The sequence below is a fragment of the Equus przewalskii genome, chromosome 9 (genome assembly GCF_037783145.1).
Source record: "Equus przewalskii isolate Varuska chromosome 9, EquPr2, whole genome shotgun sequence".
Lineage (NCBI taxonomy): Eukaryota > Metazoa > Chordata > Mammalia > Perissodactyla > Equidae > Equus > Equus przewalskii.
The window spans coordinates 66143143-66154683 of record NC_091839.1 but is presented as its reverse complement, the minus strand read 5'-3'; the positions used below and the strand labels follow the sequence as shown (position 1 = coordinate 66154683).

General features: G+C 39.7%; 1 protein-coding gene across 1 annotated transcript in view; it reads right to left on the bottom strand.

The window, feature by feature from the left end:
* Positions 1-6683: 6683 nt before the first annotated feature.
* Positions 6684-11541, bottom strand: part of SLC35F1 (solute carrier family 35 member F1) — a 374514-nt gene continuing 369656 nt past the window's right edge. The window contains exon 8 of the mRNA XM_070559317.1: positions 6684-10270. Within this exon, the coding sequence (XP_070415418.1) occupies positions 10046-10270 (225 nt within the window). The 3' untranslated portion in view covers positions 6684-10045. The remainder of the gene's footprint in view (positions 10271-11541) is intronic.

Below are 11541 nucleotides of genomic sequence, written 5' to 3'. Positions count from 1 at the left end.
CCTAGTGCCTAGCACTCAGTAGAGTAAATGATAGTGATTGTAGCTACGGCTACACAGAAATCCATAATAGATTCATAGAAAATGCTTTGACTCCCTTAAAAATTTGAATCAGGATGCTCCAAGATTGACAGTGAGCGAAGAGTATCTAAAACAAGAGAGACCTTGAGGTTTGACAATCATCGTTGAGCTGCATCCTCCCTTTGAAGATCTCATACTAATTACTGCAGCTCCACATTATCCCCCAAGCGATGGAAGAATCTCTATCCATTGTCAATTGTCAGCATCAGAGGACCAGCGTTGATTTTATCAAGGGAGCAACTGGGTTTCCTGTAGAGATGCAAATGGAAAAGTTAGGTTTGGTGTGTTCCAAGGCTTTATTTGTTCAGTGGAAGAGGGCATTCAATGATCGAATCTGAAGAACAGCTCTAGTTGCATTTAGGAAGGAGGAATGTAATCTAACTGCTTAATTTTTAGACATTCATCTCATTCTGAACCACAAGTGCCATGGGATGCTGGGCAAAATCAATGTCTTTGGTCTTGTTATTAGTTGGCCTTGGGCTTCCCAGAGAAATCTCGGAGCTCTGAGTTCACAGCTTTGCTGGAGACTGACAACTGGAATGAGATGCTCAAGTGATGAACATGAGGAGGAACACATCCCTTTAAGGTAAAAATAGACATAGCTACTAGATCAAGTTGCAAAAGATTAGAGGTGGAAGAACTTTTGAATTTGCTTCCCTGGAGAAAAACCATCATCTAGTGTACATAACTCAAACAGGACTTAATCTCTAAGCAAGTGGCTGAAAGGTGGTCTCAACTTCCTGCACAGAGGTAGAGTTTAGAATCCCCTATGGTGAGTCCAGATAGGAGCATTATCAGGAGTAACTATGGGCTAGTGCAAGGCGCCCTGGATAATTTTGATTAACTTGGGTTCTCTTCTCATGTCTTGACTTTGCCTCCGTGTAGGCACATGGATTTTCCGGCACCTGTTTTACCACATTGGCTGAACATGTGAGCTGAACTAAGTCTGTCAGGAATCTTGTCTACACCTGTCCCTTTGCTTCAAGTGGGCCAGTCAAGGGCAGAACCTGGATTGGTGCGAAACATCTGACTTTAACCAAAACTTCTATTTAGTTTGATTTGGGGGCCTAACTTTATTGCCTTATTTTTCATATTTTCATCTCTAGAATGAATACTTTTGCTTACTATTCTGTTCTTCTAAGGATAAAGCATTTAAGAAAAAAAGAAAAACTTCAAGTTCATTGTAATCATGATAGCAGTGAATTATTTGCTATATGTTATTATCTCCACATTATTCTACCTGGTTATAACTTCCTCTCAAGACTGTTCCCTTGAAAGAATGAAAGAATAGTATAAAAAAGTTTTTTCTGAACCTTTGGAAGCAAAAATGCAAGAGAAAGAGAAATTAAAGTAGCTGATAATCCCATTGAGGAAAATAAGTTTTATTTTGCAGGATGGATGGTATGAACCAACTCTACCAGTGGTAAAACATTTCACAGTGTTTCACTAATGTGGGAATCTTGCAGTATAGTGTTGACAGGTAAGGCCATTGGAAAAAATAATAATTTTTAATTTTTAAAATTATGATTTGATTCTAAATTCATTGTTATCTAGGACCCAGAGTGTTTTCATTTAATGAATATGCAGTGTGAAATTAAAAAATCTAATTTTATTCTATTTTTTGAAACAAATGTGCATACAGCCTACAGACAGTATTTGAGATATGATCACTCATGCTCAGTAGAGTTTTATCCTTTTCTTCAATGGCTTTAAAGACAAAAGATCAAGTATAGCTAAGTTCTAAAGTGAAGAAGACCATTTTCCTGAAACGTTCAAAGAAGCAGTCATCAAGGATGAATTGCTGAAGTAGAAAGACCAAGCTGAGAACACGGCAACAAATGTAGAATGCTGCCATGAAGCTGGTCAATCATTTCAGGAAGAATAGAAATAATATGATGCTAAAAAGCAGATGTTAGTATGTTCTCAGTAGAAAGCAATGGGAATTATGCTGTACCCTGAAGAAGACATTCTATTTTATGGTGATAATGTAAATAACCAAGTTGCGTGAATACATAAAAGTCTATTTGTTTACAATATCAAGAATCAAGAAAAAGAGACTGCAATTCAAACAGAAACAATTCATCCAACCAACCTCTGGAGAAATAGTAGAAGGACACTTTCACTGAAAAAAAGCCCACTAACCCAGGGCTAGAGGGTGGTGGCTCCATAAAGCCAGAAGGGCTGTAAAGAGATTCTGGTGCCAGCACGGACAGGAACTTGCAATCCTCAGAGAAGGCAGTGGCAGCTTTTGCTTTTAACACTTCAAAGGTCCACTTATCATGATATCTTGTTTGATGACTTATTTCCCTGCATCTTGCATCACAGGGGCCCCTGGACTGAGTGGTTCAAGCTGCTCCAATAGTGAGGAGGAACACAGAAGCTCCTTCAAGTTAGAGTCAAGTCTAGCTGTCATTCAATGCCAGGTGAATTGTTTCCCAAGGGCAGAGGCCTTACTAGTGACGCCGACCCGACATAGGTCATTGGAGAATATAGGAGTGACAGTTAGTGGGTGCCTGGTGGTAAGAAATCTCCGCACGGAGGCAGTGAGCTCTCAACCCTGGCACAGCAGTTACAGATGGACCATTGCAGCTCTCAGTAGCTTGTCTGGTTTGGGGAGTGCCATGGGCAAAGCCAGTCCTAAAGATACCCCTTGCCCTTGTGTGCTGAGTAGGAGGAGCCAAGGGACCGTTTCCCATCTGCAAGTTTGCCTGGATGGGTTCAGTGCAGAAGGGCAAAGGCAGTCTACCTTGAGCGTGTACCAGGTGTTTTTCCTTGCTTTTCTCTCAGGGATCGCACTTACACAGCTGGTTGGGAAATAGAGATCCTCCTAAGGACCACTTATTTAAGCTGCTAACAAGCTGCCTGGCTCCTTCATGGAAAGGATCTAGGTTAGCACTCTGACTCTGGTTTCTAGTGATCACTGAGCAGCCTCTTTAACTGGGGAATCACACACTCTAGTGTTATCCACAGAATTTTGCCGTTGACGAACAAGGCTATTGCTTCTCCAAGCTTAACATCTTTCCTTCAGCTAAACCATCTCTACTCTTACATGTCATAAAATGAGTTGAGATTTTGAATGAAATGATCTCCAATGTTCCCTTCAGCTCTCAAATTCTGTATCCCAGCTTGTGACTAAAATGAACTTCATTGTTGTTTGGAAGTCATGATTATGAATTAAAAACCGAACGCCAAGAGAAATCTCACTCTTCAATTACGACGCCGAACTCCTCGCGTTAAGTTGTCCTCTATCCCTCATGATTTTCCTTTTAATTAAAACACAGCCTGATAGGCAGAATCTTGGGGCGCATAAAGCAGTTATGTGATTCATTCAACCATTTGTATGCATGTGTGACCTATTTAGCTTTTAAAATCCTATTTAATGCCAAAAACTACATTAGAGAATTCAAACAAAAGCTCACAGGGAGTCCCATAATGAGACTGTTTTGATTATTCCCGTGATTAGCCCATTTCCCCTCTCTTTAGTAACTTCATTTAGAAAAGTAGTCATTTTAAGAACAAGTAGATTTTCTTTATTGCTTTTCTGGTTTGCTGTGAAATTGGCAAGTGGCCAACCATCTGTGAAACTGCCGTTATTACTATTACTTAAAATTCATCAAACCTCTTCAGGTACTGTGGAAATAATTCTCCTTGCCTACAAAGACAAGGCTAAGAAAGGCATGAACAAGATCCAATGTTGCACAAAAGTAGGTATCAACCTTTTAGCCCCAAATCCCAGAAATGGCATTTGTGGACACTGCTAGGGAAAACGTTGGGTGCAGAATTGCAGAATGGTTTGGATCCACAGCCACAAGCAACTGTTCTTCAGCACCTGAGAATTTACTTCCCCTCCATGAGGAATACGCATTCATTCACGCATGCTTTGATTTATCGTTGAGCATTTGTTGAGATGCATGGGCGTGTTGGCTCCTAATGTAATTTAGTTTGGAATAATTCCAGCAGGACAGCCTTCTTTGCCTCACACGTTTCTCTCCAGCTTTTTTACTTTTTTACACATTTAGCAATGAAACAGTGGTGAAGACGTTTGAGAGATTACCATTGGAACTCTTCTCACTTCTCCACCATCCCGGCCACAGAAGTTTCCAAGGAGGCCTGAACAGTAAGACGGGAAGGTAGGCCGGGGCTGCCCTCCAGGAATGACTCCAATAACAGCCTCACCATTGTGAGCAGGTGGTCGGCTTCATTGATGTTTTACCTCAGACAGTGACATCTAGTGGCAGGAAGGCATGGCTGTCTATTGTGCTGCCAACTTCCCATGGTTAAGGATATACTGGTGGTTTATCTCGTAAAGCCAGGGTGACCACACATCCACCCTGGGACAGACTGGGTCTGTATCTGTTGTCCAGGCATAATTACGAACAGTGCCTGTGTTCACTCTTGAAAGTGTTAACAGATTGGATAACGAATTACACAGCCTACTAATACCCTATGGTAGCTCTCTCATCTGTTAGGTGACCAAACACATTTTTAGCCAGTACTATCACTCTGGGGTAACGAGTTCAGGAAGATCACTCCCCATTGTGTAAAGTAATATTTATCTTTATCTATCCTGAAGTTATCTTTCAAGCATTATGAGATTGTTTCCAGCTCTAACGCTGATGCTGGGTGAACAAGCTCATTTTCATGCGTTTACAGATTTACCCTTATCCACACCAGGCCTTTGTCTGTCCAGATGGAAGCCCCTCATTTTAGTCTATTCCCAGAGACCTCCTCCCTCTGATCATTAGTTTTCCTTGTTAATCAGGCTGCAGTAGTGTTTGGAGGCGACACGTCTGGCTGTCTGAAAATTGACGCACAACGCCTCGTCCTTTCAGGCACTGATGAAAGGCCGTCTGGGAGGTGCAGGGCTTTCCAGCTGTATTATAATTTTTTTGAATTAAACATTTTTGACCACATAGAGAATAAAGGGCAGAGACACTGCTCAGGTGGCCCTTAGTGAGCCCTCTGTCTATGCTTGCAGAAAGAAAAAAAGAAAAAAAGAAAACCACCAAGAAATCCAAGAAAAAAGGAAGAAAGGAAAGAAAAGAAAGATCAGTGTACATAATTAAGAAGCAATTGTTATAAATTCAAAAACACTATTTGCAAGTAAAAGAAAAACTTTCCTTTGGTGTTTTTTTATCCCAGGGCCAACCCAAAGGGCCAACATTTTAAGGGTTTACAAAAAATTCCCTGAAAGGGTGCGTTTAAGTGGACTGATGATTTCTTCCTTTCCGAGAACAGGAATTTTAAAAGAAAAAAGTACTCAAGTAGTAGAAGAAAAAAGAGAACATTTTGTAATAGAGTATCTTACCCTTGAACTTTCTATTTCCAGTTTAGAAGTGGGATTCTATTAAAAAAGAGAGTTCTAGTGCCTTCCGTGTGTGAGGTGTTTTGCTAGGCCTGAGAGTAGATACACTGGATCTGATTTCAGATCCTGTTATTTCAGACATTACAATCGTTTTTCTGTGGACTTATCAAGACAACATAATAAATTACGGCTCTCCTGCTGAACTTTACTTGTTTCTTTTTCTTTCATGCTATTTGGCACAAAAATCATTCAAGCACTGCCTTATCTTATCTTTGCAAGAACTTCCCAGCATTTAGGAAATCCAGTTCTTTCTCTTAGAAAATTATAACTCATTGGGGAGACGAGATTAAACATAATGTATGCATATCTTGTGTATACTCTTTGGATCCCAATAATTCAGGATTGTTGGACATTTGGACATAGGCTGGGTTCAACTGTATTTCAACTTTCATCAAAGAGCTTACTAAAAACAAATAAACAAGACTTTGGAGAAAGATTACATTTTTCAAGGATAAATCTTTTTTTAAACTGCGAGTCGCATTTTTCAAGCAAATTATTTATAAGTACATACTGTTCTAACTATTTATAAAAGCAGATCATGATGAGTCTCAACTTAAGAACATGTTATACAGGATCAGTTGGCACTGTTCCTTTTTTCCTGAAAAATGAAAATTTTTCTTTTAACAATGTTTTAAGTATGTAACTCGCTCACACAGTCTTTTCAGCTCACTTAATTTTTGAGGTCTGACTGTGAACACAAATGTCAAGAACATGTGAATTCATATACAATCATCTCTAAGTACTTAAGGGTTGCCGGGTGACTGTAGTTAGTGGCGGAGGGATGCTGATAAGATACTGTGTAAGTTCTGGGCAGAAACATCAATGGTCCTGCTTTATAAAATGTGCTCTGGAAGAATTCTCATCCTTTAAGTCTGGCATTGTGCCAAGAGCAGCATACACAGAACTCTCTTCTTTATGAGAAACTGTTTCTCGGGGGTAAATTTATATTGTCCTGCACGGGTTTTAAATGTGGGCTTGAAGGTTGTAGCCCCAGGGCCTTCTTAAGTAGTCAGGTAAACAATTAGTGTTGCAAATTATAAACGTGTTCAGTTTGGCTTTCTGAAGCTACAGCTCTGAGACCCACTGTGCCCTTCCTAATTTGGAAATATTTTAGTTCTGATTTTTATTTTGACATGTACCCTGCTATCTGCTTTTGTTGCTATTTCTAGCATCCCACGAGAGTTGCTTCCACGGTTGTCATAGTGCAGACAAACACTGAAGAAAACCAAGAACTCGGTGCTTTCATAAAGCATTTATTTTTATTTGAAAACATTATACAGGCATTACATTGCCACAGCCAGTCCATAGGGGAGCATGCAAATATCAAAAATGGAGAGTTTGTTCAACTTATCAGTGTAAATTTCCTTTTTGGTTCATATTTTCCATTTGCAGTGTCTGGATTAGTGTGCTTTGTTACGTGGTTCAACAATGGAATCCTACCCATGGGGTAAAATCCATACTGGTAGCTAGCTGGGGACTACTAAATGGTTATAAATCAAAAACAAACCCAAAACAAACAATACTACACACTTGTCAAAGGTTAATAGCACAAGTTAGCAATCTCTAAACTAAACATTGAAACATTTTCATGGGACACAGTGGTGCAAATTTTTCTATTGCTTGGTCTACCTGGTTGTGTATTTCAGAGTTTGGAGCTGTGGAAAGGTATGACCAAGGCAAGCTCTGGCCCCAGTACAAGTTCTCATTGTGGAAGTGGGAAGCACCCCTTCTCTCTCGCTGGGGTTTAGAAGAGCTGTGGTTTGCTGAGCCAATCAAATTCTATACAAATTGCTAGTCTCATCGGTGGAGGAGAGAGTGTTCTCGGATTGAAAAGCTGACATTTTTGCTGGTGTCTACTGGGGTTATGAAATTTCAGAAACTAAAACAGCTAGAGTTAATGTTGTCCTACTCCCATTTCCCACCCCACTCCCAAAGGATCAATGTTTTTACACAGAAAAAAGAGTTTGTTCTTTGCTATTTTCTTTTTTCCAAAGGGTCAAACTGAAATTCCTGATCTCGGACAATTCAATATATTATCAGCCTTTCTAAATGGAGATGAACCAATACAGTAAGGTACCCGGTGAGATGAATGTCTTGTGTACAACGATATTGGATGACAAAGGGTAGATAGTGAATTCACCTTAACATTCACACTTGGTTTCCATACAATGGAGTCAATTAAAATATCTTATAAAATAATTCAGATGGCAACTGTTAGTCATCTGATTGTGAAGCTTTTTGAAATTGAAATTTAAAAAAAATTCCTAGTCCACTGAGTCAACTTGGAGATACTTTCATCCGCTTATTTCTCATAAGACTTTACTAAGCATCTACAAATTAGTGTCATAAAAATGAATAAAAAAGACTAAAACATTTGGCTTAAAATAAATACTAAAAATGCAATAAATCAAGCAAATTATGCAAATCAAAGGAATGTAAACACAAAAATAAAACCACAGTCTTTAAAGGTCTTCAGATCTGAATGGACAAAATATTCAGAGAAAGGTATTTAATTGGTTTAAAAGGTAGCAGAGAGCAGACATTGGCAAAATTGTTTTGGCTTGATATAGCTTTAATGTTGATTCCCTTTTTCACAGAAAATAAAACATGTTTCTAAGGGGGCTGAATAGAGATGACCATAAAATCTGCACATCAGAGAAGACAATTTTTCTTCCCCATCTCCAAGAGCAGGAATACCCATCCTGGGTGGAAGGCAGGCAGAGGGGCCTCATGGATGTTGACTGACAGCATGGGGTGCTTTTGCCTGCCGTACATAGGCCTTGTTCAGTCTATTTAAAAATGCTGACTAATGGGCTGGCCTGGTGGCGTAGTGGTTAAGTTTGCGTGCTCCGCTTTGGCAGTCCAGGGTTTGCGGGTTCATGGGTTCAAGTCCCAGGCATGGACCTACACACCGTTCATCAAGCCATGCTGTGGCAGTATCCCACATACAAAATGGAGGAAGATTAGCACAGATGTTAGCTCAGTGACAATCTTCCTCAAGCAAAAAGAGGAAGATTGGCAACAGATGTTAGCTCAGGGCCAGTCTTGATTACCAAAAAAAAACACCCCAAAATAAATGCTGACTAAGCTGCAATCTATCGTTCAACTTTACAGAGACCCCACTGGTATTTTGCTTTGCTGGCTTAAGATGTATTGATTTGAATTGCCCAAAGTTTCATAAACATTTATTTTTCCTTCACAAACTCTATAACTCCATTGAGGATCTTTTTGAATGGTATTGAAACCAGTCAACCTTAAAGACTATTTCACGTACTGACACACAGAATCTGTTCTAAATCATAGTGGTCTGTGGTGTTTCTTGATTTTCTGTGTTTGAAAAAAGGGCAATTTGAAGGGCAATAAAATTAGACTAGTGACATATCCCTCAAAGCCTTATCAGGACCCAGTAATATTCTGTGTATCCATAAGAACATTGTGTTGATATATTCTGCTCTTAAATGGATGCCAAATATGACCAAAATGCCAGACTTTTTTATTGCTAACGTCTTTACCACTACAAAGTGGCGAGATCAATCAAGCTACTGTCAGAGACTGCTCCACATCAGCACTTTGACTTTGTTGGGAGGCCACACAACCAATGATACTCTATAATAAAGTTAATTTCCATGCTGGTGTATTTCAAAAAAGGTGTCACACAATTAAGAGGATAGAGGACCATGGCTTTTTCCAATGCCTTGATTAATTTCCACATTATCACTAAGAAATATAAGGAAAAAAGGAAAATCAAATATACTTTTTGAAGAGAGGATATAGGGAGGGGCAGAAAGATTTAAAAATATATATATTACCCTAAACACAAATGTTATTATTTCTGGGGTTTTTCGTAAGCCACAGAAATGGAACATTCCTTATCCTGTTATTACAGGGACTTGATTAGCAGAATCACATGGCAAAACAGAAAGGCAATGGCATAGAGTAATCAGAGATTGGAATATAAAAAGGTTACAATGTTTGTTTTATATCTATTCCTAGAATAGAGAATTATCTGGTCAGTTGCCCCTCCCCACAAGGGTCACAGCACAAAATACTTATTGAGCAGGCAATCCAACAGGTAACAGAGGAAACCATTAGCCACCAGGTCCATAGGATAAGGAAACTTCTCAGGGGTGGAGCTCCTGTGGCGTGCAACACTCACACAGACTGTGCAAAAAAATAAAGTATGATTCTTAAAAAGTGACTTGCCATAGAAAAGTGGGATCTATGTTAACTACATGTGGGTCTGGCAATAGTTCCCATCAGGAGTATAAAACATCCTCCTGAAAGTCAGTGTAATAACAGTAACAAGAATAATACAAATAATAATAATCATACTTGCTTTTGATTCAAAAATGTTCACAGTAATTAATGCAGGGGGATTGTGATCAGAATATACACTAGCCAGGCATCGCTCCAAAGCCAGATGGATCAGAGCCTGTGTCTCGGGTGATGTTTACCTCGTGTCTTTTACAGGCTTTCAGATTTGCTACCTTGCAGTCCACCTGTGTAAACCGCACCTAATAAATACCTTTCTCTATGTACAATACAGAGATGATGGGTGAACACTTGGCCACCGGGTGGTCCTCGGGCAGGGAGGGCCTCATCCTAGGCCACACGAACATGGGGCTCCTCTTCAGTCTCCTGGCCCAGGCTGGTGTAGGTGACCGAAGGCTCCACCTGAGCTGTGGTTGGTAAGTCCACAACAGGTCCCGAAGGATTGCGGAACTGCTTGTATACTCGGGGGTCCTGGGCTATGTATGTGGAGGTGGAGGAGTAGAGCACCAGCCCGATGAGGATGGTGAAGAAAGACAGGAGATAAAGTCCTGAAAACTAAAAGACACCACAGCAAGTCAGTTAGCAGCCGGAGCGGAACCACTTACACGTTAACGAGGCACAGAGAGACGAGAGCCGAGCCGCTTCCTCCTGGAACAGGCGGCTCGATGAGTTGGCCAATGCTCTTGATGGAAAGTGAATTTTCTCTTCCTAAACTGGCTTGGTCTTATTGATTCTCCTTATCTTTCTTCTCGACTCTGTGGCAAACACAGAGGAACACTTAGCTAATTTTCCCTAAAACACCAGTCTGAGTGCCTGATGTGGGAGAGTGAGCTCGGCACAAATTAAAATACATCAAGTTCAAAGCAGAGAATCTCCAATATCACTCAACGAGCAGTTGGTTGTTCCGGGCTTCATTAGACCCAGAAGAAAAATAGATATTCCATTTAAGGTTGTAATGAAGCTATAAACACCAAACCCCGCCCTGTCACAGCTGCATCAGAGTACTCTCCTTTCACCTTAATCCAATTCAGACACTATTTGTCTTCCTAGTAGAAACTGTTACTGACTTTGGTAACTATCTTTGCAATATTAGATTATCTTCGCATGGAAAGAAATAGTATAGCATACCATTCTTACTCCATTAATCTAAAAACAAAACTAAACAGGGCTGTATACACAGCATTTTGCTTCCTAAACTACTTGCTTGACAATTCATAGAGTTTTGTGGGAAAAAAAGAAAATATTGGTTTATACAAGTGCCCAAGAATTTACATACGTTTTTGAAAAACTACAACTTCTGGACCTTCTTGAGTAGTTACACAGGAAGTAGTTACTTGAGTAGTTACTGGGGGAGAGTGAAATAACAGTATGAGTGTTCCATTTCTGCTGTTTCATTTACTTCTTCATTCCTTCAGTCAATGAATAGTTTCTTTCATGTCTTCTCTATATCAAACAATGAACTTTGTATTGGTGAAAGAGAAATGAAAACATATGGTTTTACCATCAGGCACTTAATATAGGCTCTGGGGAAAAACAGAGGTACAGATAGACAAAAATAATACAATGACTTATGGCATTGCCAGATCTCATTTTAGTCAACAGCTTGTCCTAGTTTGACCACATCTTGCATCCACGGGAAAAAAAGGATCAATTTGATCTTCCTATTTTATTTTATTTTTTATGCTCATACTCTAAAAGAACTAAAAACTGGTAAAAAGACAAAAGTTAATTGGAAGCTGAAAGAAAGGCGAGCAGGAAAAGGATCCAGAGAATCTGTGAAGTAAGTTACAAGGCTATAATAAAGAGTTAAAAGATGGCTATAATAG